The 22108-nt window shown below is 36.3% G+C and overlaps 1 protein-coding gene and 1 long non-coding RNA gene across 2 annotated transcripts in view; one reads left to right on the plus strand and one right to left on the minus strand.

The window, feature by feature from the left end:
* Positions 1–1318: 1318 nt before the first annotated feature.
* The window catches only part of LOC129002468 (chondroitin sulfate synthase 1), a 34557-nt gene continuing 13767 nt past the window's right edge, over positions 1319–22108 (plus strand). The window contains exons 1-2 of the mRNA XM_054430300.1: positions 1319–1547; positions 7511–8335. Coding sequence (XP_054286275.1) covers positions 7571–8335 — 765 coding nt within the window. The 5' untranslated portion in view covers positions 1319–1547; positions 7511–7570. The remainder of the gene's footprint in view (positions 1548–7510; positions 8336–22108) is intronic.
* On the minus strand, positions 11449–14080 carry LOC129002470 (uncharacterized). The gene is made up of 2 exons (XR_008491582.1): positions 13974–14080; positions 11449–11554 (listed from the first exon to the last, which is right to left on the minus strand). It is a non-coding gene; the product is annotated as an uncharacterized LOC129002470 (long non-coding RNA).

Genomic DNA, 22108 nt, shown 5'->3' on the forward strand with positions numbered 1-22108 from the left:
TTGTATAGTGTACATTATACTATCGATATGTCGAACTATAGGTTTACAACAATTAGGCAACAAGTATTACAACAATTAAGCAATCGATACATACTTTCGCTTTCGATACATGCAATTTCTTACAATCAAAAATTACAACAGCCGATTTTTACTCCCTAGGGGCTAAAATGCATTTTACTCCCTAATTCTAATTTAGACCCGCAACGCATGCATTAAAAACATCTGTTTTTGCTGCAGTATGACACAAAAAGTTAGTTGTTATTCATATCTATGAAAAACAAAACCAACACAGCTGTTCCCATCGCCGCATGCAGTCAAGAGAAAGACATGCGATGCACTATCGGACTGCAATACAGCGATACGATATTAATAAGACGATTGAAAGACATGCGATGCACTATCGGACTGCAATACAGCGATACGATATTAATAAGACGATTGTCATATGAATAATGCCGACCGTATAGTTACGATTACTGTGTACGACCATAGACTTAACCACTAACCAGTATGTTTTATCTACAGGGTTAGGCAAAAGTCTGGAACCCCCCAGTTTACTTTTTAACGCGTTGGAGTAGGAAAACCAAACTCGGCACATATTTAGAACATAAGAAATTGCACTTTTTCATCAAAGTTACAACTTTGCCCCAGCCCCCAAAATGGAGTATTTTGGGGGCAGCCCCAAATTTTCAAACGTAAACACCTAACACCTATCATGTGACCCCTCATCGAAAAGGGTTTATCAAGAGAAATTGAATGGCGCAATTAAACTAGAGGTCAATACCGCACCCCTAATCAAAATGGCAGCCATTTTAATTATTTAAGATGAGCAAGCAAGATAAAGTCTGGACACCCCAGTTAACTTTATAACGTGTGGCAGTGGGAAAACCAAACTCTTGTTGTTGTATTAATAGTCAAAGCTAATACTAATTCAAAATTAAATACACACGGCGTTAAATACAAAACAAAATAAATAGTTCAAATATCGATAAAAAGGACTTTACTCTTTCAGGCCAGGCGTAGACCTATCCAATCGCCGTAATCCAACAATTAACGTACTGTTTGAGTATTTTGTGTATCGTGTGGTATATATAGTGTAGTAGTACATATAGTGTGGATGGCTTACAGTCATTTTGACCACACGATCATGATATAAAGTTTTGTTTTAAAAAGTATCGTATCGTTCCTCGCGTATCGCGATAGTTCGATGCGATAAATATCGCACTTCAACAGCCAGTTTTTAGCTGTTCCCGCCTCCCCCCGCTGCCCCCGCTCCGCGCTCGCTCGAGGCTCGCGCTCAGTCGCCGGTCTGGTGTTCGCCAAGTAGGTTATCCAGTGGTGAGTGGTCCTTGACTCTGTCTCCAAGACGGAAGGTATCCGGTTCTTATTCGTGACCGTCGCGAAGTTTGTCGTCTTTTCCGGTCATTCCCCTTTTTACTACATCCACAATCGGACTTCGCTGTTATGAACTAACACGTGGTACTTGGTGTGTAATTGTGATCTCATGTAAACATACAGTGTCAAACTGCCTGCTCGACTTTTGTTTGGTAAGTTTTATACAACTTCTTATTACCTTGTATAGTTGGTTTTAATGTGTGAGCATGTTTAGTTGATTTATGAAATTAATTATCTTTCATTAATCATATTATAGGAAACACGATCAACATAATTGATGTTTTGATGTATTTTTACGTTTAAAATTTATCACAGTTCCCTATCCGAAACTGATTAGGGCAATTTATGACTTTGTAATTACGAAAACAAATGCATGTAAATATTGTCTGTATAACTATATTTAGTTTATGAAATGTTTGCGTCTGTTAAGTAATTGTCGGTAAAAAAAAACTGGCGTATTAACATTACTATCAAAAAAGCGTACCCCATATACTGTACATTTTAATTGTTTGGTTTCTTCCTCCATGGCTAGGCACAAAGAATGTTTTTGAAATAAAATAGCCCAATAAGGATATAACTTAATCACAAAAGTATGGTGTTCAAATATAAGTTGATCCTGAAAAGTCAAAACCTTTTTTGGTTTGAAAATGGACCCAGCTGTCCTTCATTTAAATTTCAATAACTAATCCTGCTGGTTTAAGAACCAGCTGATTATTAAGCTTAGCCAATTACAAAGCTGTAATGTCATTAATTAATCTAAGTCATCCTGCCCATATCTTCAGATCACCGTATGGTGTATCGGCGTCAGAATTCTAATCTAATCACACAATTGCATCAAGAACTGTAGTAATGCTAAATAATGTATACAGAATAGAGTGAGTCAGGAGCAGGTATACTCTACAAAAGACGAGCATTTTTGTGGTTCAACTAGAAAATATCCTCTAAATAGTCCGTGAATGGTTGCAAATTATACAAGTTATATGTATTAATTTATAAATTGTGTTAAGCTTGAAAGTGTTAAAAGTAAATTATATACTACATATAATGGCCAAATTCTTCGCATTATTGTTCACGTACTACAAAGGAAATATTTCCAGTTTCGATGGTTTCCAGAGCAAGATGTTACAAATTATTATGGGGTAAACTCTTGAAACATGTATATTAAATATATCATATTTACATAATATTTCATATCATTTAATCTTAAATGGTATAATATATGCTGATCGCGGTTTAAGTCTTCTTTGGAAATCTAAAACAGTGTTCAACACATTGTAACTACCCACAGTATGCAATATTGCACATATAAATATGAGAGCAATACCATAACTAGACAATTTCCAACTATAAACTTCTGTATTCGCAACGCAAGGTCTCTGTCTCCGGCGCATGTATTGTGTATTGTGCATGATTTGCCGCAGCCATCCAATACACAATGGAGTGCGTGTATTGTGTCCCTGCGGTGTTCCGCAATACCTCGTTGTTCTCGCGTGCTGTGTCGCCGTGTGTCCCTTGACAGAAACTATACTGCTATGAGACACACGATGGTTAAACTATGCAGCAGTATCAAACTTGCAATGCAAACAATCGTAGACTAATTAGGTTACACCCTACACATCCTTGCATATTTTTCATTCGTTGCTCAAACTGAAGATAATTTTATGGTTTTTTGTCGGTTGAAAATATTTTATGTGAATCACAGTATTCATTTCATGTTATTTTCGCGGCAAATTTATTTATACTGGAAATCGTCCAGTGATCGGAAACTCGACCAAAAATATGTAATGCACAGAAATGGTACAGACTTCTATATTTTCACGCTGTAAATAAAACATGTGATTGGAATTTCTTTCATTTGCATTGATATTCTCTTTATATGCCTGTTTCGTTGTTATTTCCTCACGAGTATGGCAACCCATAATGCCCATGTTTTTTTTTTTATTATAAATTCTTTTTTTGTGCTTAAAAGACATTTTGTCTAGCCTTGATTCTGTATTCATGATCATCTTTCAGGCCTCATATGCATCATGAGGGTTTTCCATGGTAAATTAGTCAATAATTTTTCATAGACAAGCGCCTCCATTCAATTCTCATACTTTTGCCATATCGATTAAAATTAATGTTCTATCCATACCTTTAAGCACAAACAACACTTATAGGTTTTGTCGTATTTACTCAATTGCATTAGTATTCATGTTGGCGCAAAATTGGATTACAGAATCTAATTTAATGTAGATGATTAACTTATCACGCGACTCGCTGCAGATTTTAATTGATACTCTTTTTGCACGATTTCAGGATGAAATCAATATGCAATGTCTCCGACTCCATGGAATGCGTTCTTGCCGAGAACTTGGAAGAATTCCATGTACATATTTTGCAATAATTTACTGTCTACACATTTCTAGTTGCAACAATCGTAAAACGAAGGCTGTGTTCCAAATATTTCCACAAAATTCTTTTCTTCAGTTTTCAAGTTCAAAAACAACATTGAATATTCTATAAAATTATTGGATATTGCAAATGGTTCAAAGTAAAAATGCAAAGAAATTCTGAAAAAATACACCTTCTTTGAATGTAATTGTTAATGATGGTAAATTTAATATTTTTGTGATAAAAAAGTGCTCGTTGAAGAATATTCGGGGATTAAGCTTCAACATTAGATTCATCAATAAAACTTCCATTTATCAAAATAAATGGTTTTTCATTTGAAAAATTATTAGAATAACTCGAATCCTTTAGTAGTTTAGTGAGTTGGATGATTTGAGGATGCGTGATAAATTTACGATTATAAATTAGCCATGAATATAATGTCATCATGGAGAAAGTTTAACTCCTAATCCGGAGATCTTCAAGATTAATCCTTGAGTGAATCTGCGGAGGTTCAAATCTTGACCCAGTTGTCATTGTCACTGGACTATCAATTATTAACGCTTTCCAAAGAGTTTAAGCTATTGGCGTCTACACCAGAGTTAAATAAATGTATCTTACAACATACAATGTTATGTTCCTGACAAGTTCATACTAAACACAATTAACTTTAATACTCTGAACGAATTAAATCGAGGAGAAATCCCAGAAATCACTTGTCTTTTTCAATTTAGATGCAAGGACACTCTCTGTATTTTTTGTAGAACTAAACTGTGTCATTTCCTAGCTTTGCTTCTAGCTAAAGCTAATATTTGTTATGTTTGTATTTTGTATGGTCAAGTTAGTTGTTTTCGTCACTATTTCGTACTATTTTGGATAATTAACTACTCTTATTTACTAGCTTGTTTTTGTTTTTTGTAAGTAAAAAATCGTTTCCTCCGCTGTTTCTTACTACATTATTTACACATTATTTACTGTGGGTAATGTTTTATTTTTATGCAAATCAAATAAGTAATACACGTCAATACGGATTTAATATTTGACTTAAAATATTCTGCGTCCGCAAAGAATATGTTCCATTCTCATTTAAAGTTGCAATCAGTTTAAATAGGTACTTTGTTCATTTGCTGTTGTAAAATGCAATGTTCTTTCATGTAGACTACGCCAATTTTTTTGTAATCCAAAGGGACAACTTTTATAAGGTACAGCCCCCAATGTTTTGCCAGCAAAATTTTGGATATCCATAGCTTCACAAGTACATGCAACGGTGTATTCTTAATCACCTACGGGCTTATGAAAGTCCAGGTTAGTTTCCTCGAGCGAGTAAATAAGAAATAGAGATGTCTATTTTTGCAAAACAGGTTAAGCAATGATTCCGTTATATCTGTACATAATTAAACTGCTTGCGAATTTCGATACAGTTTTCGTCCGCTCCTTCCTATACTTCCTAACTCCTTCCTACTTTAGATATGTAGCATTGCTGGTTAATCATAGTGCTGGCATGGAACACATACTGAAATGTTGTTTTAATTAATAAAGTAGGTTCTTATAGATCATGCATTTCCTACAATTTCTTCTAGTCTCAGAGAACGAAATATAGACGTGACATGTTGATTAATTGTGGAAGCTACTTTAGCAATTAACTGCAATAACCGTCTTGCTGGAAACCGTTTGAGAGAAAATTTAACAAATGCGCATTTCATCAATACTTAATTTATCACAACCTTGTCATATTGTTTTTTGTTAGACGCTATTGTTGTATGAAAAATGGTTCAACACGAAATTCTGTACTCATTTGGGATGATTCAAATTTCTTCAAGTTGTGGTTGGAAACGAAAAAAAATGCTCAATGATAGTTTTGTGATCTCATTCTAACTTCTCAACGTAGTATGATTTGATATATCAAACTAAAAATTTAATTCAATTTCTAAAATTTATTATTTTCCCATTCGCCCCTTCCAATACACCCGATCAGCTGTCAGCGACTGCAGCGCTCCGTGTGGCCCTGAGCGCAACACTCGACTCGCGGTGCGCCGCGGAAATGGACAATCTTCACAATTAGATCGTTTCAATTTACATCTAAATGCGATCCATAACTACCACGTTCCTGCCCCTACAGTTTAGTATACAGCACTGTATACCTAGAATAGCACCTAGAATAGCACGGTAAGTGACATGCGCATGTATCTCTGACGTCACCGGGGCGTTAGAGAAATGCGAGTGTATGGATAGTGTAAAAGTACATTTTGAGTCGTTTATAATATCAAATATAGGAAAATAGTCAGCTAATTAACATTTTAAAGGGACTGCGCAAGTACATACCGCGTTCCGATGCTAAATTCGAAATTGCTGTTGTGTTATATGACGTAGTTTTGGTATAATATATACAGCGACGGCATATTATCTCCATCAACCACTGTGGATACGATCTGATAGTTGCAGTCTTTTGGTCAGCGAGCAAGGGATATTGTATTCCTTGCTCGCTGGTTACATCCGACCGATGCTTTGGGTCTTTTGTTCAACCAAGTTTCCAACATTTTTTTAGTAGGTATACAAACAAAAATTACCTGTGTTCTTGCACAGAATGTATGTGGTCTCGAATACACAAAAACAAACTGAGATTTTTATAAACACTATCAACGTCTGTGTGATAGACTCATGTTTTTCTTATACAATGAAAATAAACAGTAGTACCAAAGTGCGCATTTACACAGTCACAGCCCGTTTATTTCAGGAAAGTAACTTACAAGCACAGCGTACCTGCATTAAACATTAGCCTACACGGTCCCTGCACGGTCCGTACTGTATGTTTCAATTTTTCTAAGTACACGTTTAGCGGTAATGTATACATAATGTAGTAAGTCTATAAGAATTAAGAATGATTGAGTTTAGTATACTCGACGACGCTACAAGATAAACTAACGCGAGTGTTGTCTTTACTTGGCCCACTCTCCAGATAAACCTATTTATTTGGTTCGTCGCCTCGTCTAGGATTTCAGGTCTCAAGGTCAAGTCAGTTGCGTGACTCCGTAGGGGCGGGGCACAAAAACAGTGTCGGTCCCAAAACACCACAATGGGGTAGCCCAGCCCGGCCGCCACTCCAAGCCTCACGCGACCACCTCCATCTCTCATCTCACGAAGCTATCTGCTGGAGCTGGAGCGAGAAATTATTGTAATAATTGTAATAATACTTTAAAATTGTCCTCGTAACTATTACTGAGAAAACATTTGTGTAAGCATTGTTGACGCCCAAATGGTTAAAGTGAGTTGTAAGTGGTAGCCTACCGGCTGTTTCGATCCAATAATATAATAATTTCTGAGATAGGTGGAGCTTTCGTATTTTCTCTACTTCATCGGGCACTTAGTTTGTGCTCACAAACACTCATGGGACAAACTAACTGTAAGAAAGGACCATGGGGTTCTTAAACTGCCTCGATTTATTGAGCTTCGATGTGGATCGTAAAAAAAACTTAGCCTATATTTTCTTAAAAAAATTAAGATTTTTCTCATTTGCCCCTCACCTAAAATGAAACACCAGGACCATCGGGATATGTTTTTCTCCCTCATATTTTCTAGTTTCCTCTATATCTTTTTAATTATCTAGATCTTTCTTCTTGCTTCCTTCATGACTACTCATGAAATACGAGGTGGTGCGCTTCAAAATTGTCTTGTATTCTTTTACAAAAACTATTCTGATGATTGTTATTGTCTGTGGGTTGTTATTAAACGTTTTCATATGTTACAGGGGCTGAGGGGGCATGAGCCGGCGGTTGAGGAGGCGTCGCCATGTCCTCCCTGACTGACAATGTCCCGTCGCCGCCGAATGCTCCAACCTCTCCTGGGACTCGTGATGGGGCTGACCGCGGGACTCCTTCTGTCGAGTGTCGGCGACCAGGAGACCTGCCCGGGGGCCACGAGGGCGCGACCGGCAGTGGAGGAGGCGGCGGCCTCTATAGTCGGCCTGGAACCCACGGCGTACCCTAACAACAGCCACGGCAGTCTGCTCTTCGTAGGAGTTATGACAGCTGAGAAATACCTGTCTACGAGAGCCGTCGCCGTGTACGAAACCTGGGGCAAATCCGTCCCTGGGAAAATAGCGTTTTTCTCCTCGGAAGTTTCCAAAAGGCCGAAAAACCGCCCGGATCTCCCTCTAGTCAGTTTGAAAACGGTGGACGACTCTTACCCTCCTCAGAAGAAGTCGTTTATGATGCTCAAATACATGTGGGACAATTTCGGTGACCGGTTCGAGTGGTTTTTCCGAGCGGACGACGACGTGTATGTGAGAACGGAGAGATTAGAGGTGTTCCTCAGATCGCTGGATTCCAGGAAACCGTACTTTCTGGGACAAGCGGGCCGTGGGAACCAGGAAGAGTTTGGACTGTTGAGTCTGGAGTATGACGAGAACTTCTGTATGGGAGGTCCTGGGATGATCCTGAGTCGGGAGACGCTGAGGAGGATCGCTCCTCACATCGGCACATGTCTGGGCAACTTGTTCACCACTCATGAGGATGTGGAGGTGGGACGGTGTGTGCAGAGGTTCGCTGGCATACCATGTACCTGGGCGTACGATGTGAGTACTTCAATCTAACTGTGTATAACATAGAAATAACTATTTAATAATTTTCAGTGGAGGCGGATTTCCTGCAGATATACTACTCTTTGCCTACGAAACCAAACTTTAGTTATGTATGTGCGAACCTTCAGGTTATCGTAGGTTCCAAACAACCAGGTTATGGTTTTACGAGCAGAAAATAGGTCCGAACCCCATAGCCTACCTTATTACCAGTAAAATCGATCTACGTCGTACCAGTTGCTCCAATGTTTATTGGCACATTTCGGAGATGATTCAACAGACAGTGTGTCTGCTGCCCAGACAACATCTGCTGGTCTGCCCAACATTGTAGAGTGTTTAACATTGACAGTTGCCAAGACGTCAAGTGTTTGATGATAAGCAAAGTGGGTTCTGACGAAAACATTCCCGGTTTTTAAATCCCTCATACATCATTCTCCCAAAACACCAAACTAATTATAGCTACTCGCTACTCGTATTATCAGGGTACCCAAGTGCAAGAGGAGTAACTATTCGGCCTATATAACTCACGTTTGGGTATTATTTTTGTTAAAGTAAAAATAAAATTAAACATTAATCTTACGATTAGGAACAAAACCTCTCCACTAGAAAAACAGAACTAATATGCAAAATGAGTTCATCAATGCAGTGTTCAACGAGGTTTTCCCACAGTTACTTGACAAAGTGGACTTCCTTGCACTGATTATAGTACGCCAAGTAGCTAATTGATGCATTAACTTACTTTTGTTGCACTAATTGTTTTGTCGTACTCCAGTATTTTAACCAAACAACACAAACAGTGTGACTTTATTAGGTAGGTACGCTTGAAAATAATGTGACAACACTTTAAAATACTACGATTACCATCAGCTGGAAGCGTTTCCATTTCGTTCAACGCTTGGATTTAACGTAACCTAAAAACGTGTTGTATAGTGTTTGAAAGACTAATTATTTATATGCTTTATAGTAACTGTAGGAAAAATAAAATGTGTAAAGTGAGTGCACTCGAGAAACTTTCCACACTCGCCTGCGGCTCGTGAGTAAACATTTCCCTCATGTGCTGCAAAGAGCCACTTTGCACACTAACACAAATAAGTATTTCCTGTCAAATATTCTATGGGAAAATGTTTTCGCTAATTATAAACCTAGTACCAAAAAATAGTTTGATAAAAACCACTAATATAAAATAATTTCATCGATATATTATAACCGGTCACGAATACTTTTACATCCTGCGGAATTCCTATTACAATTGATTAAACTCATTCGATTCCGTGCCAAATACGCGTCACATGATGTTAGACGGAGATTGGTCGGAGTTCCCCAAGGGTCCGCTCTCGGCCCCGACCTGACCTAGACCAGCGCGGGTCAACAGCCTCCACACGTCACCTGGTTGGCGATTCTGCGGATGCCTTCAGTGGAAAATTTGTAGAAAGTTTGGTAGAAACTACGCAATTTATAAGCTTGTGTGACAATATGCTATTACGGTTGCAAAATTGATTTTTGTCGCAAATGTTTCGAGATCGAAAAAACATTTTAAATTTATGTTGATGTTTAAACAAAGGTTTTATATTTGACCAATCTTTTGTTAGATTTTGTTGGAATTTTAAATGTATTCTATTTTTGTTTTTCGAAACAAACTCATGAAATGGGTGCTAGTTTAGTCAGCAGTTTGTTAACGTTTAAATAGATAAGATCAGAGACGTTACAGAGACGTGAAGCACGTTGAGATGTTGGTTTATTTAGGTACTGTTTCAAAGTAGCGCAGATCAACTCTATTTATTTTACGTTATGGAAGAGTAATAGTAAATGGATATCTCAAGAGGAATTGCAAAATAAATATTTTTAAACTTTATTGTAAACAAAGGTGTTTATATTGTCGGCGTGTATGTATTTGCAGCTGTAAAAGCAAACATGGGGCACCCCAGTTATGCTATTTTTGGAGCACACACTATTATCATGTCACACGTTATTAGTCAACTTCTTTACCTATTATATTCAACACTCGCGGCACAACGATGTAACGTAGAAGAACGTATTTTCGATGAGGTTGTGATCATCACGACGCAACGTAGATCCTAGAGTCTCTATTGACTGGAGTATTGGTTGGATTTTGAACTATGATCACCACGTCAAACCGTAATAGTAGAGTTTAGCACATTAGTCTATGTCTGATACACCACTACACGACGTGAAACGTCCCACATAGCACAAGTACATCAATTTGACGTAAAATTGATGTCAAAGACGTCAACGTCAATGATATTTTGTACGTCATTTTGACGTCAATCAAGATCAATATGACGTCAAAATGACGTCAATATGAAGTAAAAAAGAAAATAAAATTTATGTAAAAATGATGTAAAAAAATTGACGTCATTTGACGTCTTTTTGTTGTAAATTTGACGTAATATTGCTCAGTTTTTTAGGCAAAATGATGTCAAATTCACACCAAATTGACATCATTATGTTGAGCAAAAAAATGTAAAATTGACATAAAAATAATGTAAAATATTTCCCCTATTTTTTTTATAAAATTATCGGTAATTCTTCATAGAACTGTAATTGTATTCATATTAATTTTCAATGTTACTAGTGCCAAAAATTTTTTAGTTCTGCAAAATCTTGATGACATAATTGGCAAATCTTTTGCAAAAATCTGTTGGAACCATGCTGAGGAAAACTTGTAAATAAATACCTAACCTAGACAAAGGTAATAAGTTTTATAACAAATTGTAAAACAAATGGATGACCTAGGCATCAGCTGATGAATTTTCTGCATAACAGATAAAATAACTAGGCCTACTAAAAAAATACTGCAATTTATATTTGTTAGGCTTCAATTTTTTTTCAATAGCAGCGTTTGACATTGGTATAAACTAACTGTGGAAAATATATTTTTATGCTCTTTCTGATCTATTTCAAATTATGGTGTTTATATTCTTAGGTTATGTAAATAAAAGTATCTTACAAAACGGAAATGATCGGCTTTATAAATTTCATACAGAATCTTTTATGTACTTTTTACATTTTACTGTACAAAAATATTTTCAATTTATGATATTTAAAAAAATAGAATAGGAATTAATTATGCTGGAAAATAAAACCTGGAGTCCAAATAAAAATATTTATTCATACAATAAAACTAGGTACATCATTAACATCCACACTACTTATATAACTCATATTCGCTCTCCAATTCTTCTCTATTGCACCCTCCTGTAACAAGCAATAAATAAAAATGGTTGATTATGAAAATACAAAATAGATTCTTTATAGAAAGATCATTAAATGGATAGCAGCGCACAAATGTTGTGTCAGAGGGCTGGTACTGATTTACCAACGGTTTGAGGGGCTAACCAAATATACAAATACACCTATCCGTTTTAAAGACCCAGGAGGAAAGACACGAAAAAGAGGGTGGTGTGACAAAATAGTAAAATTTACCAACTCTTTTAAGTTTTTGGACAAGATGTGGCCGGGCTTTGCAAACAAGTTTCATGCTAGCTAATTTGCGATGCATGTGATTTTTTATAGCCTACTGAGAAACGCTCATACATGGGCATTTTTATTAATAGCCTATAGGCATATATTTGTTGATTTTATTTATTGAGATGAAAAAATTTTCAGAAATATTTACCCTCAGTTATGTTTAAAAATATGAGGTATTATTTGTAGTTATTTCTAAATAATTTTAATAGACAGCGATTTACGATTTTGATCTTTGTGTGCCTTTTTTTTGAGCATGACAACTGAACTTCAAAATGTGTATTGCTTGAACTTAGCGTATTCAAAAATTTTACCTGTTAACCCATTAGAGTGGAAAATTGGGACGGTTCAAGAAGTTTGACCAACAAGGATTATAAATTAAAATCAAGCATAAAATTAAGAATCCATTTTAAACGAACGCAGAAAAAACAAATAAAATTATATTCACGAAAAAGACTAGGCCTACCCATAGAACCAGCCACACTCAAATTCCCTCCTCGGAATGCTCAGAAGGAGCCGATAAAATTCAGGTGTCGATAAAAAGCTGTTTCACTCTTTTTAACTGATTAGTTATTTTAATTTTATCGAAGGGACCCTAGGGGATTTTATAGAGCTCTAGAAGTGCTCATGAAATCTAGCAGACGCTTAGGTGAGAGCTATCTCATATTCACCCTAAAATTGGTCTAGCTTTAAGAATGACTCTGTAGTCTAGGTCTGACTAGTATTCTACCCTGGCCGATTCAATAAAACGAACCCGTCTTACACTTTATAATTATCTGACGAAAGTGGGTAATAAATGAATGTAGGCATACGGCATACGTACTATGATTAACTGGAAAAAATATACTGTTTAATATAAAAATATAGAATCTTTGGGGGCCTGCTTAGGATGAACACAGAATTGATCATGATATGGTAAATACATTAATGGTTAGGCCTACTAACTTATTCTTCATAGTGTAGATCCAATCGGGGTACTCCCAAGACCTAATTATATCATCCCCAATGGGAGGGGGGGGGGGTTAGCAATATGATATCAAGTCTCTGGATATTAAAACTACATATTAAAGATTTACTAATTAAACTGAACGGTCGTAATCTTGAATGAATTAATTAATACAAATCTAAACTATAGACACCGCTAGTACTAAAGTAAAGTAGTAAGCCAAGTTGGCTAAATGTATTTGATCAAAATCGGCCTATTTAACATTGCCTATTTAACATTTTATCAACGTAAGTTAATAGCCAAGTTGACCTTCTAAATAAATAATCGATAATTGGCGTAGCCTAAGATGCGTAAGTAGCGTTTAACAGTGACAATGTTATTTCGTCGTTAGAGTACAAACTAGTTTAATCTTGTATCTTGGTCATGCTCCGATTAGGCTACAGTTAGATTGAAGCTTAAACAATCTTGTTGTGATGGATTAAAGTACTAGCCAACAGCCTACTTGATGTGACTATAAGAAGGGCCACAAGCCCTTTCATACAGGGGGTATAGAAACTGAAAGTTGGTGGAAGATTACTGTTAGGTCAAATTCGTCTCTTAAATCACAACTCTGAATCCCTCTTTTGAAGAGCTAATTATATACCCCAACCAAATCATAGAACAGTAAACAATCCCTATTGCCACAACAAAACAAAATATCTTAAATTTAAATTAAATCACAACATGATTGCTAATTACCTGTAAATGATTTTAAATTTACTTCATCTAATATTATTATTGCATCTTGAGAGGGAATAGTATTTCAACATGCAGGATTATTGTAGTAATACATGTCAGGATTTGGAAGTGGAAATTAGGCAATGCTTCCTCTGAAAATTAAACGCGGAACCAACACAATCGCAATATCACAAAAAATGAACAAAAAGTTGGAGTTGTCGTTTATGGTGGATTATTTAAATTATTATGGTGGTTAATGTTTAATGATGGTTAATTAACTTTATGTAAAAAAGGTTAAATCATGGGCCTAACAATTTATTAATTAGGTTACAGGAACAACACTATTTTCATGATTCAAAAACATTTCATTTGTTCATACTTGGGCATATTTCCTTATTCATTTTTTATATGCTACCTATAACTATTAGTAACTTCATCAAACTTATTTTTAATACATGTAAGTTAAGTTTATCTATGAAAACTTACTTTTAGTAAGTTAGGCTAAGAAACCTCAAGTAGCATGCCACCCGCATCCAATTATTTTGAGGTCTTCAACAATGTTGGCGGTAGACCCTGGGCATTTGGAGTTCTTCATGATAGCCTCTGTACCGTACTGTAAAGAAGATAAGGTAGTTTTAATTACGGTTGATTGGAATGATGTAACTTTAAATTTATAGGCTTTTGCTTGGAACAACATAATTACAGTTCTCAATGTATCACACTAGGCCTGCCTATACTATATCTATTGTTGTTAGTGAAGTGAAGTCGCGAAGTGGGCAATTCAGGGTTAATTAGATAAATAGTGTTACTGTTCATCAGCTGTTCGTAGGCTATGTTTACAAAGTGAAAAGCAGATGAAATTAAGTAGGCTACTAAGTACCGGTAACCTAATTATCCCATTGGATATTAAATATCGGTATCCAGCAAATTTTGATGATGGGCAAGATGAACTCAGTTTGAAATGCAAAAGGTTTACACATATAGGCCTATTTAGGTGTAAGTGGTTAAGAATTATACTATAAAATAGAATTTAAAACAGTAGGCTAGCACACTCTGTGTAGATGGCTCATCCAACTACCTTGGCTATTTTGTTAAGTTATTGAGTTAGCCTACTGATTTAAATAGGCTACTAAACTGGCAAGTCCTGATTGACGGAATGACTTGTAACCTGCTTCAGTTTCCGAAATAAGTTAAGTTAGTACATAATGGTTAGGCTAGAACATTACCTTTTCTTAGGTTTAGACTCCTTATCCAAAAGATAGCCTAACTTACTTAACTTAGACCTACCCCTACGATACCAAACAAGCCTAGCTTAACTTGAAACTGTAGGGTAGGCCTACTTCTAAGATAGCCTAGGCTAAATACTTTGCTGCAATCGTATTAATTAAATCGCAGAAGATACGCGTCCTGTAACCGAACGTAGATTAATTTAATCGTCCGGCAGCAACCTCACCGGGTAGTGTTGGCCCGGAACACTATAACCACAACGATACGACGTACAGCCATATTCAGTGGTGTAGTGGATAGAGTAGCCTACTCGGCTGATGAACAAGAGTTATCTAGATCCAATACCAACGGAGGCACTAAGTTAACTTTTTGTTAAAGATTTACCTAGCTTAGAATGCCATTTCTTCTTAACTGTACATCTTTTGTTAGAATTTGAGGCATTTATAATTTAATTTTATGAACAGAATTTAACCTGCATTCGATTTTTTCACTGTCAGCAAGTATGTTTAGGCTAGTTAGGTTAGGTTATGACAGTAACTGCCGGACGCGTATCCTCTGCCTAATTAAATAGCCGTGGGCCAGGAGTCTAAGATATGAAATAGGCTTAATGTTACCGATTAATGTTAAAGCTAAGTTATTTGCTTAGGTTAAATGATTAGTACTTGCCTGAGTTCTGTTGAAATTGGATTTCCCGGTTGAACTGGATGCTTCTAGGCCTGAACACTTGTTTTTAAGTAAAACTAGCTAAGTTAGACTAAACAAACTGTTAACAATTGAAACTACAAAATCAAATGAAGTTATTAATGTAATAACACATCTTAATTTTTCAATAATTGGATGATTATAAATAATTCATTCAAGAAAAAGTCGGCTGGTTTTTTGGCCATCACAAATAAATAACGCAAACATATAACAAACATTGGTAAACATAAACATTCAACCATATGAAGCAGACCAGCAGACAGGCATGACAACAAAAATTATTAATGGACAATGACCAAAGAAAAAGATAGAGGCACCTTTACTGTTGGAGTCAACTAACTGCTTTTACAAACTTGCCTTATAAATAAAGTGTACATAAATAAAGTTTTTAATGTAGCTTGCCATAATAAAATGCCTTTTTAAAACAATATGACATTCTGTTCATCCGAAAAGAAACTTTCTTGACTTTTAAAGAAAATAGCGTTGTTTTACTACACGACTTTAAGCACTTATTTGACACTTGTATTCAATGGAACTCTACAATTTGATTAGGCTATATTATGTACTTTTTTCACTCTTTAAAATATGTGAACTATAGCTTAAATTAATGTATACAACAATTAATGTAGGTTTTCGTACGAGTTGTATAAGTAAGTCTCAAAAGATTTTTTTTCATTTTCACTTTAAATTATATACAGATTTTTGATCAGTGTAGTTGATAAATTATTTTATGTCATTTTTATGGCAAAATGATGTAAACATTTTGATGATAATTTTTGTTCCAGTTGGATTATGAAGTTGGTTTTGATTATCATACTAGCACAAATTATATTTCGTCATTAAAAATAAAGGATACACAATTTTTTCATTGAAATATGTGATTAAAAAAATTGACCACAATTTGACGTCAATATGACGTCTACAATTTGATCAGGACGTCAATTTGACGTCTTTTACTTAATTTTTACGTCAAATTGATGTTATGTGCTATGTGGGGTAGTAGTCTAGACTGAGTACTCGTAGATGTCCAGCATGTTTGATGAGCTGTGAGCTCCGTAAACTGTCTGAATGGCGTTGTGGGTCGTTCGCTTGTTGAATATATATTAGACCACCCTTTCGTGTATTTCTAGCTTGCACGCTAAAAGAATATCCCATTAGAATACTGTAAACATGTTGTCTAAACATTCATTGTGAATTTATTGTTATAGACTATGTTACTATAGAAGTGTTTTGGCGTTTTAGTAAAATATTATTTTTTAAAAACTATTAATGTATTCAATTAGGCACTTAAGGACACACAAATTTATCAATAAGAGTAGACGTACACATTAGTCATCGCAAGTATTCTTGCAATTAACTACAGCAATATAATATTCCGTAAACCTGATGAAAGCTCCAATACATTGTTAAAAGCGGAATTGATTAAGAATGAGTGACACATATAGCTTTGCAACTAAACATATAACAATGTTTTTTCGTCATACTGCACGTCGTACGTCGTACGTCGTACACTCGCAAAAGCGGATTTTGCATGCGTTGAAGGTCTAAAGAATTGAATTTTTACTCTCTCTGGAGAGTAAAACGCGTTTTTAGCCCCAAGGGAGTAAAAAATCAGCTATTGTCAACTCGGTTGTAATTTTCGATTGTAAACAATCGCATGTGCCGAAAGTATGTATTGATTGTTTAATTGATTTACGCTTATTGAGTCCGTATTGCAAATAGTTCGACATGTCGATGGTAATGTACAACTAACACAATCTATATATATAAAAGGCAAAGCCCTCACTGACTCACTCACTCACTCATCACTAATTCTCCCACTTCCCATTTACTTAGGAGGCTGAAATTTGGTACACTGATTCTTTAGACATTAAATAGGAAAACTAAGTAGTTTTTATTCTGATCGGACTCTCGGGCTCCGCCCCAGTGGCTCTGGAGTTTCCCATGTTAACCTTATGATTTTTCATATTTAAAAGGAACTAATTAATCTTAACAGCTGTTTCAATTAAACAAGTTGGTTCTGTTCTGTGATGTTTAATAGCTTTAAAGTTACAAAGATTACCAACAGGGTGCAGCACTATTTTTTTTTTTTTTATTTATGACAACAGCTAATTTGCAACCAAAAGGTGAGTGAGCGTAGCGAACGAACTTTAACCTGGAGGCGAGTTAGCGTAGCGAACAAGCAAACCTGAAGGCAAGTGAGCGCAGCGAACGAGCTCCAACCTAAAGGTGAGTGAGCGTAGCGAACGAACTTCAACCAGGACGTAATTGAGCCATGCGAATACTTATGAAGTTAAACGGGGCAAAGCCCGTGGGTACAGCTAGTTGTAATATAAATATACGAAATGATTCAATCTCTTAATTAAATTGAAATCAGGTTAGAAATAGTTTTGAGAGGTTATCTTTAAATGGAAACTATGTTAGTTTTGTAACGTAGTTTGTTCAAATAATAGTGCAATATAACGGAAAATTACAGTCCATCACACGGGCAAAAGGTGTATTTTTACAACTCTCGCTCATTTTCCGACCTCTGCTTCGCCTCTATCTTAAAACTTGAGCTGGTGATTAATATTTGTAGTGATTCTAGCTCGGTTCGGAAAGAGTCACTATTAGGCCCTATTGATGAAATATAAGATTATTTAGTAAGATAAAGCTAAAAATATTTCAGGATACATAGAACATTTGTATATTGAAAGCCAGTAACAAAAAGTCAATAGGATAAACAAAATTACACTGCATTTAGAATCGCTATTTAAAATGTATGTGTTTCTGGGACACTCCTATGTTGCTTAGGTACAGGTAAAGTCTTACCACCGTTGTACGCTAGTTTTTGTTTCAAATTTTGATTTAAACCCCTTAAGTGGGGCGTAAAAAGGTTACAGCCCGGTAAAGTTGTGCACAATTTTAGTATCCCAGGTTATGTTGGACGCCCTGTCTGGCCTGAGGCGAGTTTTTACGACGAAGGAGATAAGCAACCATTACAGCTAGATTAGGGGTTAGGAAGCTGCATGGCTGCTCGACAGCCTGCCTGTCTACGTCTGGTGTTTGCTGCCGCTGGGAATGTCTGGGTGATTTACAATGGCTGTGAGTTATCAATCGAGGTATTGATAATGACTGTATTACCAACGTCTTGATCTCTTTTGGATCACTCACAAATTGTATACCTTTGCCCTAATATTGTTGGGGTAGCGGATTTTTATCACCCTGGAATTTTACCCCCTGGGCAAACGTGACGTCACAAACCAGGGGGTAAAATTCCGGCCGCGAACTTTTGAGTTTCGCGACATCAGCTCGATGGATTAAACGTGGAATTAAACATATATTTTCACGGTTGTGAATTTAATCAGAACACATCAAATTATAAAAACCTAGAATGTACGGCCCGGAATTTTACCACCCGGATTTTTACCCCCGGAATTTTAACCCCCGGATTTTTACACCCGGAATTTTACCCCCGGAATTTAACCCCCGGAATTTTACCCCCTGGCCAGATATATAAATTAGTGTGACTAACTTTCTTTAAAACGGTGTGAATTGAAACGGCTGATCCTTCAGTTGAATCGTTGAATGTTTAGCCCCAGCCGCAGTCAGATTGTAAACAAGGAATAAAACAGTTTATGAAAATGGATTTTAAATAGGCCATTTTTTATGAAACTGAATCTTGAAACTGGACCAGGTAAATCACTCTGTATTATGCAGATAAAAAAATTACTTTGTTGTAAATTTTAGTAGTTTTAGACAAACGTAATCTTCGAAGAGTAATAGGTTATTATATTAGTTGCTTCGAAAACAAGTGTCGAATTCGATTTAAATGAGCAATTTGCAAACGGTCCCTTCGTTGTGTTTATTGTTTTGTTTTAGCACTTCTACTGAAGAGCTGTAGACTCGCCTTTTACGCCAACGCGCTGTTCCGTACTCCATAGTCCTGATTTATAACATCTTTTGAGAGTGTCTAAGCCTTGACGCCAGGAGTAGATCTAATGAAAAGCTCCTGGCATTATCGGATGAAGCGTGAAGGTCGGCGACTATCCGGCGATCCGGTGTCTCCATTATACAATAACTGCACAATAGAGGCAAGCCTACCGTCGCCTCGAGGGAGGCCTTTTTCTGCACCATTGCCTCCAGAGTCGAGCTGTCAGACATTTGCGTTAGGTGGTCAGTAGTCCGTGAAAAGACAACCTGTTGCAACCCATCTATTGCAGTGACTAAACTTGATTTATTAGAAGATAAAAGTTCAAGCACGCCCCTGTTGTCTAAAGCGAGTACACCTAAGTACACTGTTTGAAATTATTCTGTACTGTAGTCATTGAAGTACCGAGTCCAGATTTAAATGTTGCCCATAATCAGTGGCTATGCTATAATGCCATAAGTCGCTGGTTTGGAAGCCACAAGCACAGGACCCACATACAATATAGGAGAACTCGTCCTATTATTTACACTTTCGGCGACTGACAGTTGCTTGTGTATTGGCCGTAGTGTGAAGGAAGGATGTAGAGACTAAAGAGTGAAAAATATAATCATATTGATACGCCTTTTTAGATATTTTAATTTGGATAGAAATAACTTAATGCTATTACTCTCTTTAATAGAATGAAAATCATAAAAATCGGTTGAAATGGAAGGCGTTCCACATGCAGTCGCGAAATCCTATAGTTTTAATCTGACTCAATTTATTATCGCAATGCGTCATTGGACTGGAACCACTTACAATAAGTACAGTGGGAAGGTATAGGGAAGATTTAGGCTCAACCCTCACACACCTAACCTCTACAATATCTACATATCACTTCGGAAGGCTATCCTCTGCCTGCCCTAAAGCCTCGATAGCCAGGACTGGTTCACTAAATATGGACGTGGACGAGATTCCCGACTACAGACAATTTTATTGTTCGATTCCATTCATTCCTTTTTTTGCAAACTCATTGGTTTTCAAGGTCGACTGCTATTCCGTTCTCGATTATTGAAATACACTGTTTTGATTGAAACCATTGTACAAACCGTTTGATATACGACACTGACGTACCTCTCGTACATGTTATTTGTTTGGTAAGCACCTATCTTTGACGGAGCGCTAGGTAATTCGCTCTAATCCTCTATAGTTTAAACTAGTTTTGCAACAGTTACTTCAAACCAGTTTTTACTAACTCATTGTGTAACAGTTTTTCAAAAACTGTATTTCATTTTGTGGATTGACATTATATGTTTAAAACAGACACAATTTATTGTTGTATTAATGCACTGGGTTACAGCTCAGATGAAACTTCATTTTATTGGAGTTTTGATTATCACAATTTAGCACAATACCTTTGCCAACATAAAGTCATCTCATGACAATTTTAAGGATGAATCAATTTGCCAAGACCTCTTGACTTATTCTTGTTAATTAATATGAACAATCTATAGAACTACAATAACTGATTATAAAATATAAGTTATCGAATATCGTGTGAAATCTTAATTCTAATTACATTTCATTATCGAAATCTCTACATCAGACGGACCACCAGTCTGGTCTGATAGGCCGATCTGATGATATTTTGATGTTGGCACAGTTTCTGCCAGACGGTCGCTCTTTCAATGCCTTTTTGAACTCCCGCCAACCGCGTTCGATTGTTTACACTGAACTTTACACACCGTATTGTTGGGCCTTGACAAATATCAGAGTAATCATTTTGATTTAATAAACACACGTTGTAACATAATATTTTATAAATTCTAAATTTTTAACGACGATGGTTCATTTAATTCGATCTTTGTAGTTAAAAAATAACAAATTATGAAGAAAGAAATGGAATACATCAACATCATTTTTTAACGGAGATAAACATACCTTAAGAGTTTATCCAGCTAAAGGATAATAAAATATGGGAGTAGTTTTATATAGGTACCCAAGACGGAATAGAAGCTTTTGTGATGTTCGTTAAAGCTTAAATGCTCGATTTTTACCATGCACGCTTATCCCTTGGCAAAATGACCAAAGAATAAATAAAAACTACATAGAAAAAACGTTAAAAACTGTTAAAAGAGAGGCACGTTTAATCATTAACACTTAGCATAAACCTGACATGAATAATACATTGAATCTTCAGAATCTCCAGCCTTTATAGTGGGGAGTCAAATCAAGGGTTTGTCCGTTTTAATACGTCCATTGATCAAGCAACATCTATAATACCATAGATAAAACATCCACACTTGTCTTGGTTAGTCTATGATAATACGACACAATATCCAGCACTAAACGGGGAACCTTCACTTTCAAGCAGGCAGGCACGAAACATAGATAAAATTAAGCTTTGGATTTTACAGGATAAGTGTATATTTTCCACTATCAATGGCTACGTCAAGTGAATCTTATGGCAAATATTATCATGGTCAATGACACTATGTCCAGCACTGTACGGAGTGTGCCTACTTTACAACAATATTATGGGGGCCCAGTTGCCCCCCACAGAGAAGTATAATCAACGGTCTAGCGTTGTCGGCACCCCGGGCTGTTTGGGATCTTAATTCCCTGCCCGTATGGAACAACGCAATAAAAAAAACTCCACCATCATTACCTCGAAGCAAAATTAAATTAAATATCATTCCTGCACGTGCACCGTAGAAATTACCTGTTTTTAAAAAAATAACCACCTCGTATTAGAACTAACGTGCGCATCTTGGGTGAAACCTTTTGGTTACAAATAATTATG

The sequence above is a fragment of the Macrosteles quadrilineatus genome, unplaced genomic scaffold (assembly GCF_028750875.1).
Source record: "Macrosteles quadrilineatus isolate MER2022 unplaced genomic scaffold, UCM_ALF_1.0 Scaffold_9__3_contigs__length_116548681, whole genome shotgun sequence".
Classification (NCBI taxonomy): Eukaryota; Metazoa; Arthropoda; class Insecta; order Hemiptera; family Cicadellidae; genus Macrosteles; species Macrosteles quadrilineatus.